The sequence below is a fragment of the Camponotus vicinus genome, unplaced genomic scaffold, assembly GCF_025532165.1.
Source record: "Camponotus vicinus isolate PSW18456_S1 unplaced genomic scaffold, iyCamVici1.0 SCAF_10, whole genome shotgun sequence".
NCBI classification, from domain to species: Eukaryota; Metazoa; Arthropoda; class Insecta; order Hymenoptera; family Formicidae; genus Camponotus; species Camponotus vicinus.
In genome coordinates, this window is record NW_028141946.1 from 12,760,493 (window position 1) to 12,779,735 (window position 19,243).

At 44.0% G+C, this 19,243-nt stretch overlaps 1 protein-coding gene across 1 annotated transcript; it reads left to right on the forward strand.

Annotated features, from left to right (window-relative positions):
- The first annotated feature begins 12,265 nt into the window (after positions 1-12,265).
- LOC145960075 (uncharacterized) lies at positions 12,266-13,087 on the forward strand. Its single transcript, XM_083079346.1, has 2 exons — positions 12,266-12,718; positions 12,827-13,087. The coding sequence occupies exons 1-2, from the start codon at positions 12,266-12,268 to the stop codon at positions 13,085-13,087; spliced, it is 714 nt and encodes a 237-aa protein (XP_082935472.1).
- The last annotated feature ends 6,156 nt before the right edge of the window (positions 13,088-19,243 follow it).

Below are 19,243 nucleotides of genomic sequence, written 5' to 3' on the forward strand. Positions count from 1 at the left end.
TAATAGTATTACTAAATAAGAATAACAATAATAATTAAAGTACAAAGGCTCTCTCTCTCTGATGCAAAACGCACTCATTTATATATGTACAACTGCAAGAGTAAAACCCCTTATAGAATGGTGAGTATGTGGTAATTGAGATAACTGTCTTTATTTTCTTATAATTTAAATAACTAAAATTGAATTCTGTAGCAGAGAGAAATTATAATCATAATGTGTAAACTTTAGTAGAAAGATTAACAGTGCCAATATGTTATGACATCTCTTTCCTTTCTTTTTTCTCATATAATTATGTATAGCATGGAATGGAGAATGAAATAATCATATCTATAATTGAAGCAATTAGTAGAGTTCTTAAATAATCTGATTAATAATTTGCTATTGACCTAAAAAATATAAAACGCTTTTTTCTCTCCGATGCATGAAGGCATCCCTCTTATGTGGTTATTACATGTATAACACGTAATACGAAATTTATCATAGAACACTGTGTGTGAACACGTGAATTTTATAATCAATAGTTAACGAAGTAATCCTTGTGATTTCCACATAATTAAATAGTAATTAAATAACTGAAATTGAAATCGAATTAAAGAATGAATATGTTAAATACTCGGTTTGAAATATGAGTTAATTGAACGATATTGGACAACGTTGACCACATAATTATGATATGCCTGATCTGCCCTGTAGCATCCTGATGTGTGATACGTTCGATTGCCGGGATTGGTGATGAGTTGAAATAGTAATGTTACCCTGCCTGATTATAATTGTGATCGTTGCTGTATAATTAATGTTATTACACGAAGTATAATGATTTAAGCCAGCGAGCAGGATATGGAATATTCGAACATGGTAATATGATAAGCGCCGAAAGGTGATAATTTCAGCAAATCTATAATAAAGAAATAACATTATTATTATAACATAATTATTACCATAGTATAAATATATAGAATTTACTTATGTTGATATGATATTCTTATGATCGAATTAATAATAAATTTAATGTAATCACTTCCTTTATATATGCTATAATGTAATTTTAGTTAAATTTGTAATCGTTTTTCAATCTATAGCGGCGTAAGTATCTTCCTCTTTTCTTTGATTTTAAATGATAACAATATAAATGGAATGGAAAACCCCTCCTTATCTTACGCAATAATTAAAAATACATGTATTGATTCATAATTCAAATTAAAGCAACAGAGAGAAAGGACAACCGTAATATAAATAATAATCATAAGATAAATAACACAAATCTAAATGTAGATTAAAGTAGGAAGAATAATGATGACAAATTAAGAATGACAATAACTATATTTATAGCTGAAGCAGTTCTTGTACTTACTAGGTTTTTGGAATAAAATAATTAATGACTTATTATCGACCTAAAATAAATACAATGTTCTCTCTCCCTGATGCATTAATGTGTCCCTTTTTGTGATAATGCATAAACCTAATGATTTATGCTAATATGATATTTTAATACATAGTAATATTATATATAATCAAAACATTTATCTTTTGAATTATTAATAAATACTGAAATAATAACGAATAACAATACAATTTAATATCACAGTGAGGACAGTGACTTATTTTTCCTGACTCATACAATATACAATTGAAGCATCTTCTTTTGAATGTCGAAATAATAATAAATAATAATATAAATAAGGATATATATATTAACTTTAATACCACAATGCGGATAGTGATTGCTTTTTCTCGAATCATAATAATATATATAATCGAAGCATATTTCTTTGAATCATTGAATCGTTAATAAACATTGAAATAATAATGAATGATAATATAAATAAAGATATATTGAGGAGAGTGACTTACTTTCGACTTACTTTCTCGATTCAAAATAATATGATATACAGTTGAAGTATCTCTTTTATGAATTACTAACAAACATTGAAATAATGACAGTGACTTACTTTTTTGATTTATAATAATGTTATATACAATTGAAGTACTTTTCTTTTGAATTACCATAGATATTAAATAACAATTGATATATATCAATCCTAATTAAGGTGAGACTCTTGAATTATGATAATATACATAATTGAAGTATTTTTTATAATTATATACAATTGAAGTATTCTTTCCTTTGAATTATTAATAAATATTACCCTCCTCAATTCAATTCATAATAATACTATATACAATTAAAGTCTTTTTATAGAACTGTTAATAAATATTGAAATAACAATGAATAATAATATAAATCAAGAAAGATAATAGTTATTTACAAGTTTTCTGAAAAACTGAATTAATAATAAATCATTACAAATGTTTCTTTTGAGATACTAATATGTTTTTCCCCTTTCATTATACGTATAATACGTAATAACGGAATTTATTATGAAATATTGAGTCTCCTCATGAGTAGTTTTCCTTATGATCTTATTAGATATCAAACAACTGAAATTGAAACTGAAGTAACGTGTGAATATAAATAATCGCTCTTTGTGTGAATTCTTGTATTTTCTTAATTGAATGTTGGCTTAATCAATTCTTGCTTTGAATAGGATATACAGCGGAAAGTGTGACATTGGGTAATAAAGGATAAGAATGGCAACAGTCAAAACGTATTGTGAAGATGCGATCGATTATATAAAGGACGAACACAGACATCAAGCAACAAGTCAACTATATTAAAGGGAGACAACCTCACATAATGGGCTACGGAACAACCCCCTAACAACATGTATCTAATAAGCAGTAAGACATTAAGAATAGGATTTTGTCATGAGGTATCGGCCAGCGCCCTTCGGAGCGGAAGCAAATCAAATTAAATTAAATTAAACTAAGTCAAATTGAACGGAAGGAATATCTATAATAGTCACGGAATGCATGTACAAATATTCATATATAAATAATTAAATAAGTAATTAATTAAGATTAAGCAAGATAGCTAATATAATTAAGGATGTGGCCCTTGCAAGACTTATAATAATAGAAGCCTGTATACAATTGAGGATAATGAATATATTAAGATGGAATAATTTCTGCTAAGTTGGGGGACTGGCGAGACCCTTGGATCTCTTTAGGTCTTCTAGATTTATAAGATTTTTGACTATAAGCCGCACAGGTTACAGATCTTATGAAAGATCTGAGCGCCCGAGCATTTGATTATCCGATCATCTGCGAGGATTAAAGTTACATATATGTGGATGAGTAAGCATATTGACACATATATTTAAATAAAATAAGGGAAGCTGTAAACAACTACCTAGATAAACAACAGTTTGTTAAATAGGAAAGGAGTATAAGAAACGGATAAATAAATAACAAGATTAAATTAAAAAACTATATTAGACATGAATAGTAGATAAAAACTCAGAGATGGTCGGATGACAGCCCTATGTGATAACAAATGCTATCGACATTGGCTTATTGAAGGCTTATGGTTGAACTGATTGTCTCTCTCCCTATGTTTGGAAAAAGCGGAATGCGGTGGAGCATTTTGCTCTTGCGGACACGAAATTTGAATCTTAATAAATTAGATAGATGTAATAACAAATAGACAACCAATAAATAACAAATAGATAACAAATAAATAAATAAATAAATAAATAAATAAATAGATAACAAATAAATAAATTTAAAGGTCGAAAGATTAGGCAAATAAAAGGTATGTAAAATAATTGAAGTTATAACATTAAAAACTTAAAGTAAACCCTGGAATAAGAATGAAATCCGTCAAATATCTGCGAGTGATCGATGTCTCACGAGGCTTTACAAGTATATTCAAGTATATCTATACAAATATAATGGCACTATGTATCACCTTTGAATGTGCAGGAGGACGTAAATCTTAGCGTCCTACCTGCGTATTTATTAGATTGATTTTCTATAAACTATCTATAATTGGGAGATACGCGTGTATCCCCCCTCTGTGGGACACTTAACAGCGAGGATTCAAAGGATAGAATGAGGGATATACGCATTAAAGTAAAAAGGATAACTTTTGGAACTTTCAATAAATTATGATAAGGAAATACATCGTTCTGTCTCTTCTCGTCTAGCGCATACGGACTGATATAAATAGTGATAAGGGAATATAAATCAAGGGGAAGGGACTCTATTTGCATATACAGGTAGATTGGAAACTTAAAGTATACGATCTGGGAATGTAGAGTCTAATTTATAAAGAGAATCAAAGATTACTGCGTGCAATTAAATTAGTAACATGATAGTCATTTGGACTAGAGTAGAATAGTGGAACAGAGGATACGTTAGTCCAACTAAAAATGTGCTTAGATGTTAAATTTTTTGTGTGTAATTTGTGATTTATTAATAGTAAAATTAGTTGCTAAAATCTTATTAGTAATAAATTAAAGGATTAAAGTTAATCGGCTTATGGCGGCCAAAGTAATGTGTCATATACATATATAGTTGTGGCATTATAGCCGTTAGTGATTCATGAATATAGAAATGAAATGAAATAGAAATGACAGAATAAATGTTAATAAAGAAAAGACATTATATAAGAAAGATATAAGTTAAACTATACGGGAAAGTGATGTTAACTAAGTAAAATCGATAATCTTTGCTAAGGAATAAGAAGGTATAATGTAGATTATAGGAAGAAGATGAAATTGTACTAGATGGGGTATAATATAACGTGGCTCTGTAGTACGGAGACACGTTATTAAGATCTGTTGAACTTTGCTGAAAATTGTTTCATTGGAAATTATTAAAGTGCATATATTGAGCTTCAATCTTATGGATGTACAGTAGTTAGTATTATTAAAAGTAATTTAGAATAGAATAAATGTCAGAGTATAATTAATTAAATATGTGGGATATAAATGTAAGTCAGTGTATATCGTTTTAGTTGCTGCTAATAATAAATGATAAATAAAAAAATTATTATCGTAAATAAATAAGGACTAGAGTTAATTTAGGTAATAGGATATAAGTATACAATAGGTAAAATTGGTAAGGAGAGACCCACAAAATAAACATCAAAAGCAAGTATTGAAGACACAAGAAATCTCCAGGGACTGGGCGGCCCCGCGCCCTCCTTGTTACCGCCGAGATGACCTACTCGAGAAAAACTTGGCCTAGGAGAAGGCCACTCCGAAAATAAACCAATGAAAATTTAATGGAAATGAACCCTAATAAGAAAGAAAACTTACCTTCCCAGGGAGTTCGGATCTCCAGGGGACGGCGTAGGGAGGGTCTGCAGCCCGTTACGGGTGCGTGCCCCGCCCGACCTACGTCGAAATCCGGCGAGGGGCGATCCACGGCGTTGGGATCGAGCGCCGTGGTGGATGTTGCTATCGCTACCGTCAGAGAAGAAGCTGAAAATAAAACGAATATGGAAGAATATCATGATGTTGGAGATTATATGGAGGAAACACACGGGGACAACAAAAACAAGGATAATCTGAGAAAGGATAGAATGAGGGAAGATTCGGAAACGAAGCAGCTGTGCGATCTATCAATGGAGGAACTTAACAAACGCACGGACCAGGCAATTGAAGATCTTGATCGCGGAAAGGCGAGAGATCTGGTGGCAGAGATCTCTCGTAGAGCTATGTCTCCTGATTCCGGTACTGTGAGCGCAAGGGCCACCAACTCGCACCTGAGGCTCAAGATTACATCGCTGGAGCAAGAGGTTAAAAATCTAAGAGAGAAAATCAAAAAGTATACAAATGTAGGAAATAAAAACAGAGGATGGAAAGCGACTGGAAGCGGTCTTGATGATACTCAAGCCCTGTATACGGAGGGAGATGAATCATGCATGGAATGGGCAATAGGTGAATTAGAGGACAAGCAAAGGTCCCCACATAACTATGAACTAATCCAGATTATCCCAGAAGTAACAAAGCGCGTGGTAGCTGCGGTGGACCTCACCTTGGCGCGATTCGTGGAGAGGCTAGTTCCCTTGGAGCACTCGGTCACAAGATTACTGGAAAATAAGACAACTGAAGCTGAGAGAAACACACAGAGCGAGAACACCCAGGAAAATACCAGAAGAAGAAAGAAGAGGAGGGCTGAGGAAATTACATCACCCATCCCTCCTCCTCCTCTGCTTAACAAAGAGATACAAACTGGAAGAAATAGAGTGCAATCCATACCTGTGGACGCTAGTGTCTCAGAAATAAGAGGAAAGAGAAACATATTGCAAAATGAAGAGCGAAGCATTAGGAGTGGATATCTCCGTACGAGGGAACCTAATGCTATCATTGTGGTTAAAATTAAGGAAGAGTCGGAAATAAGCTATCAAGCGCTTATGATCGAACTAAGGAAGACTATTAATCCGGAAGCTGACTTGGGCATCAAAAAACTAAGTGTCCATAAGGCTATGAGCGAGTGCAGAATCATAAGAATTACTGGCGAAGAGGCAGAATACCAAGCAGACCGGCTAATTAACAAGATTAATGAAAACATTAAAAAATACGGAGATTGCGTATCAATCTATAAACCGGGACTTGGTGGTAAAAACCAGATGCATTTTGAGGTTGGAGGTCAGATGATACCATAACGGAAGAGGAAGTTAAAAAACAAATATTGGAAAGCGTAGGAAGAAGTGATAAAGACCTTAAATTTAACAGATTCCTGTATACAGCGAGAGGATGGCGGATTAGATTTAGCTGTACAAAAAATATAGGAAATAAGCTACTCGATAGGGGTTATCTGAAGATAGGCTGGTCCAGAGTCAGGGTCAGACTATTGCCTAGAGCAAAATTGCGATGCTATAGATGCCTTAAAACGAGTCATACGATTAATAATTGTAAGGAAGAGACAGATCGCGAACGAAGATGTTTCAATTGCGGAAACATAGGGCATAATGCTGGACAGTGCGCGATGGAAGCGGGATGTCCGCTCTGTCGTGATTTAAGGTGCCTTTTCACGAGTCGCTGAAACCAATTGTTTGAGCGACAAAAATGATCACGTGACAACTTTTGTCGCTGAACTATTACAACGGTAATTTTTGTACATGAAAAGGGTAGCAGCGACAAAATTGAAAGTTGAGACAGATTTTGCGTTATTTGTGTAACCAGTTAAGACAGATTTTGCATTTTTTTTTATTTTCTTCATGTTCATCTTCCTCGAATAGATTCATCTTTGCATCTTCATGGATTCTTTAAGAATTCTCGGTTCTGTCTGCAAGGTTATGTCACAGGTTATGTCTTTCTTGGTACACTAGTACACACAATCACACAGCGCGGCAGTAGTGTTTCACATAGCAATTGAGCGATAACACTTTTTCTCTCTTTGTAGTTGAATCAGTTCAAACTACAAAATTATAGCCGCTGGAATACGTGCGACAAATTTGTCGCTTTAATTGCTTATTTTAGCAGCACGTGAAATTGCACCTTTCGGCTTTGAAAGTAGACATAAATTGGTAGTTTTAAATGCGTATATCCGTCATTCCCCACACGGGGGGAAATAACCAATAGTAATAGATATGGTAGTAATTATACGGTTAATTTCGAGGGGGGCGCGTTCGATGGTCGGAGATCGTACGCGAAACCCAGTAGGAGAGGGTTAAGCGAGTCAGACAGCTACTATTATGACTGACAAATTAAAATTAATAGACAACGCGATACCCGGGACGTCCCGGGCTTTGTACGGGAGGGAGGAAAATCCCCTAAATGATAAAACTAGTAGTAGATAGGGAGGAAAATAACACAGACAACTCAGAAGACCACAACAACGAGGGAAAAAACGTAGCAAAGAATGAAAGGAAGGAGAGGAGCCCGGAAGGAAAGGACGGCGAATGGGCAAATAACAAAATACGCGAGATCGAGGACACTCTGGGAACATTAGGATCACTTATAGACGAGTATAGAATAAACGAGAATAACGATCTGGATACAGAGACAGAACTAGGCCATAATAAAATTGAGGTAGAACAGGATCGGACCGGGAAAAGAAAGAAAGAATCCTCCCCCGAAAATAAGGAGGATAGTATAAAGGATGATAACGATATAAGTATAAGACCGGCCAAGAGAGCCAGTGTCAAATCCAAGATAGACACAAGCTTACCTATTCATAGGATAGACTCGAGCAGTAATGAAGAGGGAACGTCAGAGGCCGAAATCACCGGGATCGAAACCGGACCTGAAAGAAGAAAAACCAGCGTGATTAAAACATTAAAAAGAAAGACCGCAGGATCATTGGACATGAGTATCAAGGAGATATCGCAGACTGAAGGATATGGAAAATATGAAAACATGACAGCGCCCAAGATTGGGTCGTTAGCCATCGAATGGCTAAATGATATAGAATTAATCCGCAAAAAATGCGGCAACATCCAGGGGAGACTGTCAGGACACATAAAGGATAGAGTCTCTGGCATTAAAGAGATTATTAAAAACCTTATCCGAAAAGCAGAATGTAAAGGTGATCCCTCTATCCTGAAGACAAGAAACATAGAGCTAACAGCGGAACTAAAGGCATTGGAAGGAGAAAAGCAGGAAAAAGGAAACAGAGATGCTAAAGAGAACTATCGAGGATCTCAAAAAAGAAGTTCTGGACTTAAAAAGAGAAAGGGAAAAGGATAATAAAAAGTACAGAAAGTATGAAACTCGAAATGTAGAAAACACGGAATACGACTCTTCAAGTCCTGTTGAAACCCCATGGCGGGATGGCCGACAACTCACACGGAGCCATGCCATACCACCAAATAGACCGGACAACCTGAAACAGAGAAAAAGCAAAGAAAAAGTTAGTAAAAAAGAAATAGAGTCTGATAGAAGACTCGAAATGGAGACAATTAGAAAGGACGACAAAACGAGCGGTGATACAGAATATTGGTCCGAAAGACAAAAACGTTACGGCGAAGATAGACGGGAAACTTACTCATCAGGAAGCTACACGTATGAAAGCGTAGACAAAAGAGAATCTAAAGAAAAACCGCTCCCGAAGAGGGAGTCAAGAATTAAGCCAAAAATCATCGTGAAGGAAAATATACAAATAATCCCGCCACACGATGAAAGGAAAGAAAGAGAGCCGGCAGAGAAAAGGATAGAACAAATAGTAAAACACCTTAGAGTCACGAATAGCGAGAAGGTAAAAGAAAGAGAATGGGAAACTGCAAAACGCAGGAAGAATAAGAGCACAAGAACAACTACCGCAGGAAATGAAAGGAGAGTCGATAATAGAAATGATAATAGAGGAAAAACGATAAACAATAGGATCGGAAGACGCCCCCCGAAAACAGTAGCAGTAGCAATTAAAGGGGATGAAGGTTTTTCATACGCAGACGCGCTAAAAAGGGCAAGAACAGAAATATCCCTTAAAGAAATCGGGATCGATACCATTAAGATAAGAAGAGCGGCAAACGGAGGAATAATAATTGAAATCCCTGGAGCGGAAAATAGAGAGAAGGCTAATGTCCTCGCACAAAAACTCAAACAGATACTACCGAGGGAGGCTAAGATCACGAGACCATCCATCAAACGAGAATTAAGAGTGGTCGGCTTCGACGAATCAGTAAAGAAGGAAGAGATTAGAGAGCTCATGATGGAGATGGGCGAGTGTGAATTCGATGAAATTAATGTAGGTGACATCCGCCCGATGAGAAATGGATTGTTTATGACATGGGCGCAATGCCCGCTTGTCGCGGCGGTAAAAATGGCAAACAACGGCAAAATAAAACTAGGATGGTCAGTGGCAAGGGTCGAGCTCCTTGAGGCTGGACCGCAACAATGTTTTAGATGTTGGGAATTTGGACACACGAGGAATGCCTGCTCATCCGGGATCGATAGAAGTGCCCTTTGCTTCAAATGCGGCAAGCCGGACCACTCATATAAGGAGAAACGAGCTACACTGTGTTCTATGTGTTTAAAACGGAATCGAAGCCAATCATAGAATTGGCTCCTTCAGATGTAAAGCCGGCAAGAAATCTACCAATGTGAGTAAGCTACGATCTAATAGGTCACAAAACAGAAGTGCAAGAGCGGAACGGAGGTCTCCCACTATTCCAAAACATGGAAGTACGGATAGTGCAAATTAATCTCAATAAATGCCAGATAGCGCAGGATTTACTGGCGCAATGGATAAACGAAGAACGAATTGCCATGTGTATGGTTCAAGAACCATGGCGAGAAATGAGATCCGGCTGGTTTTTCAGCAAAAGCGGGAATGCAGCTATCTGGTGGAACAGAAAAAACTTGATAGATCCTTGTATACAAACGTATAAAGGGGAATACACCATAGCCGTTGAAAATAAAAAGGTAACGTTTGTGTCATGTTACTGTTCTCCGAACACAACTGTTAGATGCTTCGAAGCAATGCTGAACGAATTGACAGAAATATTACAAAATGCCCATATGGCTGTTATCGGCGGCGACTTTAACGCCAAATCTGAAATGTGGGGTTCCGGACACACAGACAGAAGAGGCGAAATTACGGAAGAATGGGCAGCGATGCACGATCTAAGAATCATCAATTCAGGAGCTACTCCTACATGCGTGCGGCCGCAGGGAGCCTCCATTATAGACCTAACATGGGTCACCTCCACAATGCTGAATAAAATCAACAGCTGGGAAGTCCTTGAAGACGCAGTCAGTTATTCCGATCACAGATATATTAGGTATAATATTAATAACAATGGCAACAGACAGGTAAATAATCGACAGAATAGGCCATTCAGAGCATGGTGCAAGAAATATTTCGATAGCGATCGATTCGAGGCGGCGCTCGAGTGGTTGTGCGCAGACGAAAATCCCCCTGAGAACGCGAACGAGGCGAGTCAGCGTATCGACTCAATCATAAAACAGGCCTGTGATCTCGCTATGCCAAGAATTAGAAATAAAGATGGTCACGTGAAATCCGTCTATTGGTGGAATAATAGCATTAAAGAAATCCGGAAAGAATGCATAAAATGGTATAGAAAATGGAAGAGGGAGACCCGCAAAAATAATGAAATCGCAGCCAATTACGCGCAGGACAGATATCATCGCAACAAGAAAGATCTAAGAAAAGCCATATATCGGAGCAAGAGAAATGCTTGGCAGGAATTAATATCAACAATCGATGAAGACCCATGGGGGATGCCGTACAAAATTGTGATGAATAAGTTAAAAGGAGGAACCCCGCCATTAACGGAGACCCTCAAGATCAGAGTGCTTAATAACACATTGTACAAATTATTTCCCAGAGCTATAGGAGGTAATATCTCGTCGCGACGGATACCGATAGAAATGGACCCGATTCCTTGGGACGAAGAATGGGATATTACGTTCATAGAAATCTTCAGAATAATTAAAAAAGGAAAAATGAAGAATAATACAGCCCCTGGTCCTGACGGAGTAAGATCCATGTATTGGAAAAGAATCAACGGCATTATGATGAATACACTAGCTAGATTCTTAACAATGTATATAAAAGAAGGTAAATTTCCGGAACAATGGAAAATAGCGCACCTCGTTTTATTGCCTAAAGGAAAACTTTGTACGGAACAACCAAAAGTTAGACCCATCTGTCTCCTGAACGAAGTGGGTAAAATTCTAGAAAAAGTATTAGTCAACAGAATAACGGACTGGATGGAAAATAATCCGGATGCTGCGTTAACCCCTAATCAATTTGGTTTTCGCAGGGGCAAATCTACAATCGACGCGTTAACAGAGGTTAAAAAATTCATAGAATTCACTTTAAGGAACGAGGGAATAGCTGTTGTTATAAGCCTCAATATAGCAAACGCTTTTAATTCATTACAATGGAAAGATATTAAAACTGCTATGAGAGAAAAGAAAATCCCGGAATACTCTGTCTAGTAATTGATAACTACTTGTCAAATAGATATATCGAGTTCCCCACAGACTACGGCAAGGAGCGCCAAGTTATGGAAGCAGGGGTCCCTCAAGGATCGATACTGGGCCCTTTGCTTTGGAATATTACTTACGACCAGGTACTGAGAGGAGTAACCGAGGAAGGATGTCGAATTCTTGGATATGCCGACGACACACTTATCTTGGTTGCAGCAGAAAATAAGGAAACGGCCAAGATGAGAGCCGAAATACAGGCGGCCACGACGATCAGGAAGATCAAAACGCTGAGCCTCAAGGTGGCAACCGAAAAGACGGAAATAGTCACGTTCAAAAAGAAAAAAGACCCAGAAATAGAGCTCACCTTGGAAATAGAAGACAAATACATCAGATCTGAACAAGCCATGAAATATCTCGGCATCATATTGGATAACGAATTGAGCTTCCTTCGTTAAGTTCCTTCTATCAAGTATATTCAAGAAAAAGTAAACAAGGCAAATGATGCACTTTGCAAAATCATGCCGAACTTGAGAGGACCCGACGAATCCAAAAGAAGATTATATGCGAACGTAGTCACATCAATCGCAATGTATGGATCACCGGTATGGGCCGAAAAAGTCTCCACCACAAGAGAGGCTCAAAGGATCTTAAGAGACATGCAGAAGAAAATCGCACTTAGGGTTATTTCTGCATATCGCACGGTGGCGTACGATGCTGCCATCATCCTAGCCAGAATGCCGCCGTATCACTTGGTGGCGGCAATGAGAAGCAGGATGTATCAGAGAACTGTCAGCTCCAAACTTAATAACATCTGGAACAGAGAGATGGAAAAACAAATATTTACAGAAGAAACTACGAGATTGAGGGCAGAATGGAAATTATTCTTTGAAAGAATGCAAGCGTCAGGGAAATTTACTAGGGAAATCATATGGCCAAGTTGGGACAAATGGCTCGATAGAAAGCACGGCAGTGTAAATTTCAGAATAACCCAGGCTCTGTCTGGTCATGGTGTCTTTAATTATTTTCTGCACAAAATCAATAAAGTGGAGAGCAATGTCTGTTAACACTGTGCGGGACAGAACATAGACACAGTACAACACACCTTTCAAGAATGTACTGCATGGACGATGGAAAGAGAAGAAATTATGAGGCAGACGAGAATCAGGAACGCTGAGGAACTAACGCTAAGGAATTTAGTTAGAAAAATGTTAGACTCGGAAGAAGAATGGCAGGCTGTAAATCAGTATATAAATAAAATTGTTATTAAAAAGGAGGAGGCGGAAAGGACGCAACAGCAGGCTGACAGAAGGAACGTACGAAATGCGGATCACGACAACTAAAAGCGGATCACGACAATTAAAACACAGTAAACGCGAATAAAATAATAAAAATAATAAAGTCTAAGCTACTAGAAGTTTACATATATATATGTATATAAATAAATGAATAAAAATGGGGGGTTATCAATAATTAAAATTCGCGAATCAAACGATGGTCACGAAGTCTGTATATGATTTGTATATATATATGTGTAAATAAATTAATAATAGATGGATGAACATATAAATATAGATATATATCAAAAAAGGATATACACAATTATATTAATGAAGTAGGACGGATGGAATATTTGAAATTAATGAAACAATGAATTAAACAACTGAAAGTAAATGATTGTCTTAAATACTAAATACTAAAATATAACACAAGTAGAAATAAGATAAGATAACGGAACAACGGCGATCCGGGAATACGAGACGCGGATGTGTAAACGCGAATAAAATAATAAAGATAATAAAGCCTAAGTTATTAGAAGTTTGCATATATATAAGTATATAAAATAAATGAATAAAAATAGGGTTATCAACAATTAAAACTCTCGAATCAAACGATGGCCATGAAGGCTGTATATAGTATGTATATTACATGTATAAATAAATTATTAATAGATGGATGAATATATAAATATAGATATATATTAAAAAAAGGATACACATAATCATATTATATAAAGTAGGACGGATGGAATACTTGAAATTAATGAAACAGTGAATTAAATAACTGAAAGTAAATGATTGTCTTATATACTAAATACTAAACATAAACTCTTATAGACATTAGTACGATAATGAGGGATAACAACCAAGCGATACCAGACATAAGCGTCTCGATACGCGGAACGTAAGCCGGATTGTAGTAAACTACATTTGTGTTCTTCTAGGAGAGAGACAATGATGGTTTATGTAACAACTGTAAGGAAACGTACATACTGTAAACTGGTTATATATGATAATTTCTATTAGTAAGAAAATCTATAAGTAATGTAATATACAGGGCGATCCCGAAAAACGATCCGTCTATAAAATGACGTATTCCTGACACCATTCTAAGACAATTTTTCCTTTACCAAAATTTGATTTGAAGCGTAGTTTTTGAATTATTAAAGGAAGTAGTTAACGTATGACGGGTCGAATACAAGAGGCAGGCAAGGGTGGCGCGATTCACCGTCAGACGCGGGTGCTTACGCGGGGCGCCTGCTGCGATCAGCTGGTCGCTATACACATACAGACACATATGCGAACACATACATTCTCTCTCTCTTTTTTTTTTTTTTTTATACGCAGGGGAAATCCTCATGGATACCCCCCCTCCCCGGGGAGAGAGAGAGGGTTATGCCGGACTCCTACCGGCTAAAACCCCTGCGGGTGTCCTCCACCGCGGTGTCACGGGGGAGCCACGGGTACGCCACAGGCATTCTTCCGCGACTCCCCCACCGCAATCCCTCGTTGTAGCCGGGAGGGAGGACACCCGTCCGCCTCCCGGCTCCGTCCAATGGGGTTCTGTTCCGGTGGGAGATCTCCCCGCTCCACACCGGGGCCCCCCTCGCCGCGGCCCCTGAACGGGGCCTCTTCTTATGCCGTGGTGGCGGGAAGGGAGGGGGGGCACCGAGGAGGGCCATAAGGAGGCCCTCACAGCCCCGGAACCTCCCTCTCACTCCCACCTATCCGCCAAGCCTGCAGTGAAGGGGGGAGTGGGTCTCAACAAGGTCTTTCCCCCCATTCAGTCCCTGTCCAGCGGTGGGGCCGGAGGCCCAATCAGCCTTCTCCTCCCCCGCCGGGTCCGCCTGGCCGCTGCTCTTCCTCGTGCTGCCATTGGGGCGGGCATCATCCGCCGATCTCTCTCCGCATCCTCCTTGTTCCGCATGACCAGCTCGCAAAAGGAGGCCACTGCCCGCCACTCGTCCTCCCCCCCTCAGCATCGCCTCAATGACGGCGCCGAGGGAGAGGTCAGCTCCCACCACTGCGACCAGGGCACGGCGCTGCACCTCCCAAGCCGAGCAGGCTTCGAGAGTGTGCTGCGCCGTGTCCCGGTCCTCCTCGCAGTGGCACCTGGGGGTTGGTTCCCTCCCGATGCGGCACAGATAGTGACCGAAACACCCGTGCCCGGTCGCCACCTGCGCCACCCGGAAGGTAATCCGCCCCCAGGCCCTCCTCATCCACCTCCCGAAGACCGGGAGGACGGCTCTCACAACTCTTTGGTTCTCGCGGGCTGGCCCGGTCAATTGCCGCTGCCAGTCCACGAGGACCGAGTCTGCTGCCTTCAGCCTGATGGCCCTCTTGGCCCCCGGCCCCACCACAATTCCCCTCCCCCGGAGCCTCCTAATCCCCCAGTACATCTCGGCCCGGGCCTGGGCCAGGAGCTCCAGGGGAGGCGACCCCGCCAGCACCGCCACCGCCGCATATGCGACCGTGCGGTATGCACGCGCGGCCCTTAAAATTATGGGGCGGTGCGCCCCCCGTAGCACTCCCCTGATCTTGTTGAACCCCGAGGCAGCACCCGCCCAGATCGGTGCCCCGTAGAGGGCCACCGATCCGACCGCGTCCACATAAAGCTTGCGGACACGGCCGTCCGGCCCCCCCAGGTTGGGCAGCAGCCCCGCCAGCGAGGCCGCTACCCCCCCTATCCTGGGGGCCAGCTGGGCAAAGTGCTCCTCGAAAGTCCACCTTCCGTCCAGGTGGAGACCTAGGTGGAGACCCAGATACTTCATCCGAGTCCCCACCTGGACGTCGTGTCCGTCCACCTTAAATGTGAGCCTGGGGGGGGGCCCCCCGGGAGCCGTCATGGAAAAAGACGGCCTCCGTCTTCCGGGGGACCACTCTCAGGCCCAACGCCTTTATACCGCGGACCACCCTGGCCACCGCGATGTTCCCCAACACGGTCGCATCCCTCCAGTCCTTCCCCCCAGCTACCACCAGCGTGTCATCCGCGTAGCAGATGACATGGCAGCCGGGGGGAAGGACCCTCCCCAATACCTCATCGTACGCGATGTTCCACAGCAACGGGCCCAGAACGGACCCCTGCGGAACACCGCGCACGACGGGCCACCGCCTACACACCCCCTCGGCATCGCGACAAGAGATACTCCTTCCCATGAAATAGTCCCGGATTACCCTGGACAGGTAATCCGGGACTACGTGCGCTCGTAGTCCCGCCCCTATCATGTCCCACGGGAGAGTATTAAACGCGTTGGCTATGTCCAGGGACACAGCCAACGCCACTCCCCCGTGCTGGACTATTTGTTCCGAGCGGGCCCGCAGACCATCGATCGCGTCGATGGTCGACCGGCCCGCCCGGAACCCGAACTGGGACTCGTTGAGCCCCGCAACCTGTTGCAGGTGCTCATTGAGCCGCCCCACCAATATCCTCTCCATCAGCTTACCGACCTCATCCAAAAGACAGAGAGGTCGGTAAGCCGACGGATCGTCGGGGTCCCTCCCTCCCTTCGGAATGAGGACTAATCTCGCGTCCTTCCAAAGAGAGGGGAAGACCCCCTCCCTGAGGCACCTCATAAAGAGGTACCTCAGGGACCCGCCAGCTTCCCCCATGACCAGGGCCCAAATCTTACCCGGAATGCCGTCCGGACCGGGAGCCTTATTCGGCTTCATCCTCCGGACAGCATCCCGCATCTCCTCCGCTGTCACCTCCCAGCCCTCCCTCCACTCGGGCATACGGTTCGAGAGGGGGAAGGGCACTGCGCCCCCCGCTCCCCCGGGGAAGAGAGTCTCCACCACCTCCCCAAGGAAGCCGGGGGCCAGAGACTCCGTAATCGGAGGCGCCCGCAGCCTCAATTTCTTGAGGACCATTCTGTACGGGCGTCCCCACGGGTCCTCGTTCAGGGAGGCGAGCAGCTCCTCCCAGGCCCTGGTCTTGGACCTCCCGATGGTGTCGGGCATCCCGACACTCCCCCCGCGCCCGCTCAATACAGGCCTCGCTACGGTCCCTCCTTCGCATACATCTTTGAAGTCGGCGTCTGGCTCGGACCGAGGCATCGCGGAGATTCGCGATCTCCTCGGTCCACCAGTACGCCGACCTCCTCCCGCATCCTCTCTTTATGCCCTTGGGCATCGAGGCGTCGCAGGCTCCCCAGAGAGCACTGCGAAGCCTCGATGCCAACTCCTCCACTCCCTTTACCTCCCACGCCAGAGGGTCTTCCCCCCAGACCCATAGCGAAGCCTGCATCGAGGCCATCAAGAGGTCCGGGTTCAGCCTGGTGAAGGACCACCTACGCACCTCCTGTGAGTCCGGCCTGGTGGGCGGATGTCGGGCGACCAAGTTGAGCTCGATGTACCTGTGATCCGACAGGGTCTCAAGTTCAGCGGCCACCCTCCATCCCCCCACCATGCGCAGAGCCGCAGGGGAGGCCCACGTCAAATCGACGATGGATTCCCCCTGCGGCCTCACGCAAGTGGCGACGGACCCGACATTGAGCAGGGTCAGCCCGAGTGATCCCGCCCAATCCCGCAGCGTCTCCCCGCGCCGATCCTCGGATGGGCAGCCCCAGCTTCGAGATTTGGAGTTGAAGTCGCCCATCACGAGGACCGGCCCGGGGAGGCTGCTCCTCACCGCCTCTTCTATCTCGCCGAGCTCGGCCTCATACTGGGCCAGGCTCAGCGAGGGAGGGAGGTATACGCCTACAACGCAGGTGGTCCCCCACCACACCATCGCGAAGTGCCGACCCCTGGTCCCCATCCTGCAGGGGGGCGACCCTTCGTCGCCCCCCCGCACGATGGCCACCAGGGGGCAGCCCCCCCAAGCACCCTCCCGGAAACCAGGACGGGTGGTCGGGGGGGCCGCGTACGGCTCCGACGCCACGCCCAATCCACAACCGCGCTCCGCCATTGTGTGCAGGAAAAGATCCTGCGCACGGCGGGCGTGGTTGAGGTTGGCCTGTAGGATAGATAGGGGCGCTGGCTTACCTTTGGCCATCAGTGTCCTCTATCTCCATCCTCTCCTCCGCCGCCTCCTTCTCCCCTTCCTTCTCCTTCCCTCCTGTCCCGCTCCTCGAGGGCCGGGGCTTTCCTTGTGGCTGCTGCTGCTGTTGCTGCTGCTGCTGTTGCTGCTGCCGCTGTTGGGGCGCCTCAGCTCCCGCTCCCCCCCGTCTTGTCCCTCCACGTGAGGGCGTAGCGGAGGTCGGCGTGGCCCGTCCCGATGGAGGTCCACAGCTCACTCCTCCCCTACGGTGATCCGCCTTCCTCCCCGCCTCCGCGCATGACAGGCAGTAAGGGGCCGCTTGGCAGGATGTAGCCGTGTGGCCCACCGTCCCGCACCTGTAACAGGTGCGAGACCTGTCCTCGGCGCCCCTGCACCTGGAGGCCACGTGTCCCTCTCCCCAGCACCTAAAACAGTGGGTGGGACGCGCCGCTGCCAGTTCCACCCTCGCGGTCGTCCACCCTATTCTTATGCGGGCGGCTTCGGCCAGGTCATCCGCCGCTCTGACAGGGCAGCGGACCCAAGCCACCCCCATCCCGTAAGTGGGCCTGTTGATGGAGACCCTTATTTCTTCGGGCTTGGCCACCCCCCTGTCCGCGATGGCAGCAACCACCTCCTCCACTGTCACCGCCTCGTCCAGGCCTCGAATCCGCACCGCCGCTGTGGGCCTGTCTATACGGACAGAGGAGTCCTCGGCGAAGACCCTCCGCATTTCCGCGGCCAGGGCCTCCGCCTTGGACTCCCTGTCCTCCTTCGTGGGGCCCGGGATCTCGAGGACATACGAGCCCGTCATTCCACGACGGGCCCGCATGTTCTCAATTCCCAGGCTCTTCAGCTTCTCGGCGCCGATTCCGTACCTCGCTTTGCGCAGTACCTCGGCGTACGTGCCGTCGGGGGCCGTGATGGTGACCGCGGCTGTGGAGGGGATCCTTCCCCCCTAGATGGGGGGAGGGCCCCGCCACCGCCACATCCCGTCACAGGCTCCCCGGCCGGGCCTCCCGGTGGTCGGGGGGAGCGGGTCCGGGTCCCACTCGGATCACTTCTCCTCCCAACCACCGTGGCCCACGACAGTCCCTCGGGCCTCGCCTCCTCCGCTTCCCTCGCCCTCTCCTGGTGCTGCTCCTGCCCGCCCTCCGGTCGCCCGAAATATTCCAGGGCAGTAGCGCTGGATTCTTTCTTCTTCTTTTTCTTCTTCTCCGCCGGCGCCCCCCCAGCGTCCGAGGGCC

What these genes read in the sequence shown, in the direction of transcription:
- LOC145960075 (XM_083079346.1), top strand. Translation starts at nt 12,266, where the DNA reads ATGCCGAACTTGAGAGGACCCGACGAATCCAAAAGAAGATTATATGCG. An exon ending in TCGATAGAAAGCACGGCAGT is followed by an intron (nt 12,719 to 12,826) that starts GTAAATTTCAGA and finishes TGTGCGGGACAG; the next exon opens with AACATAGACACAGTACAACA.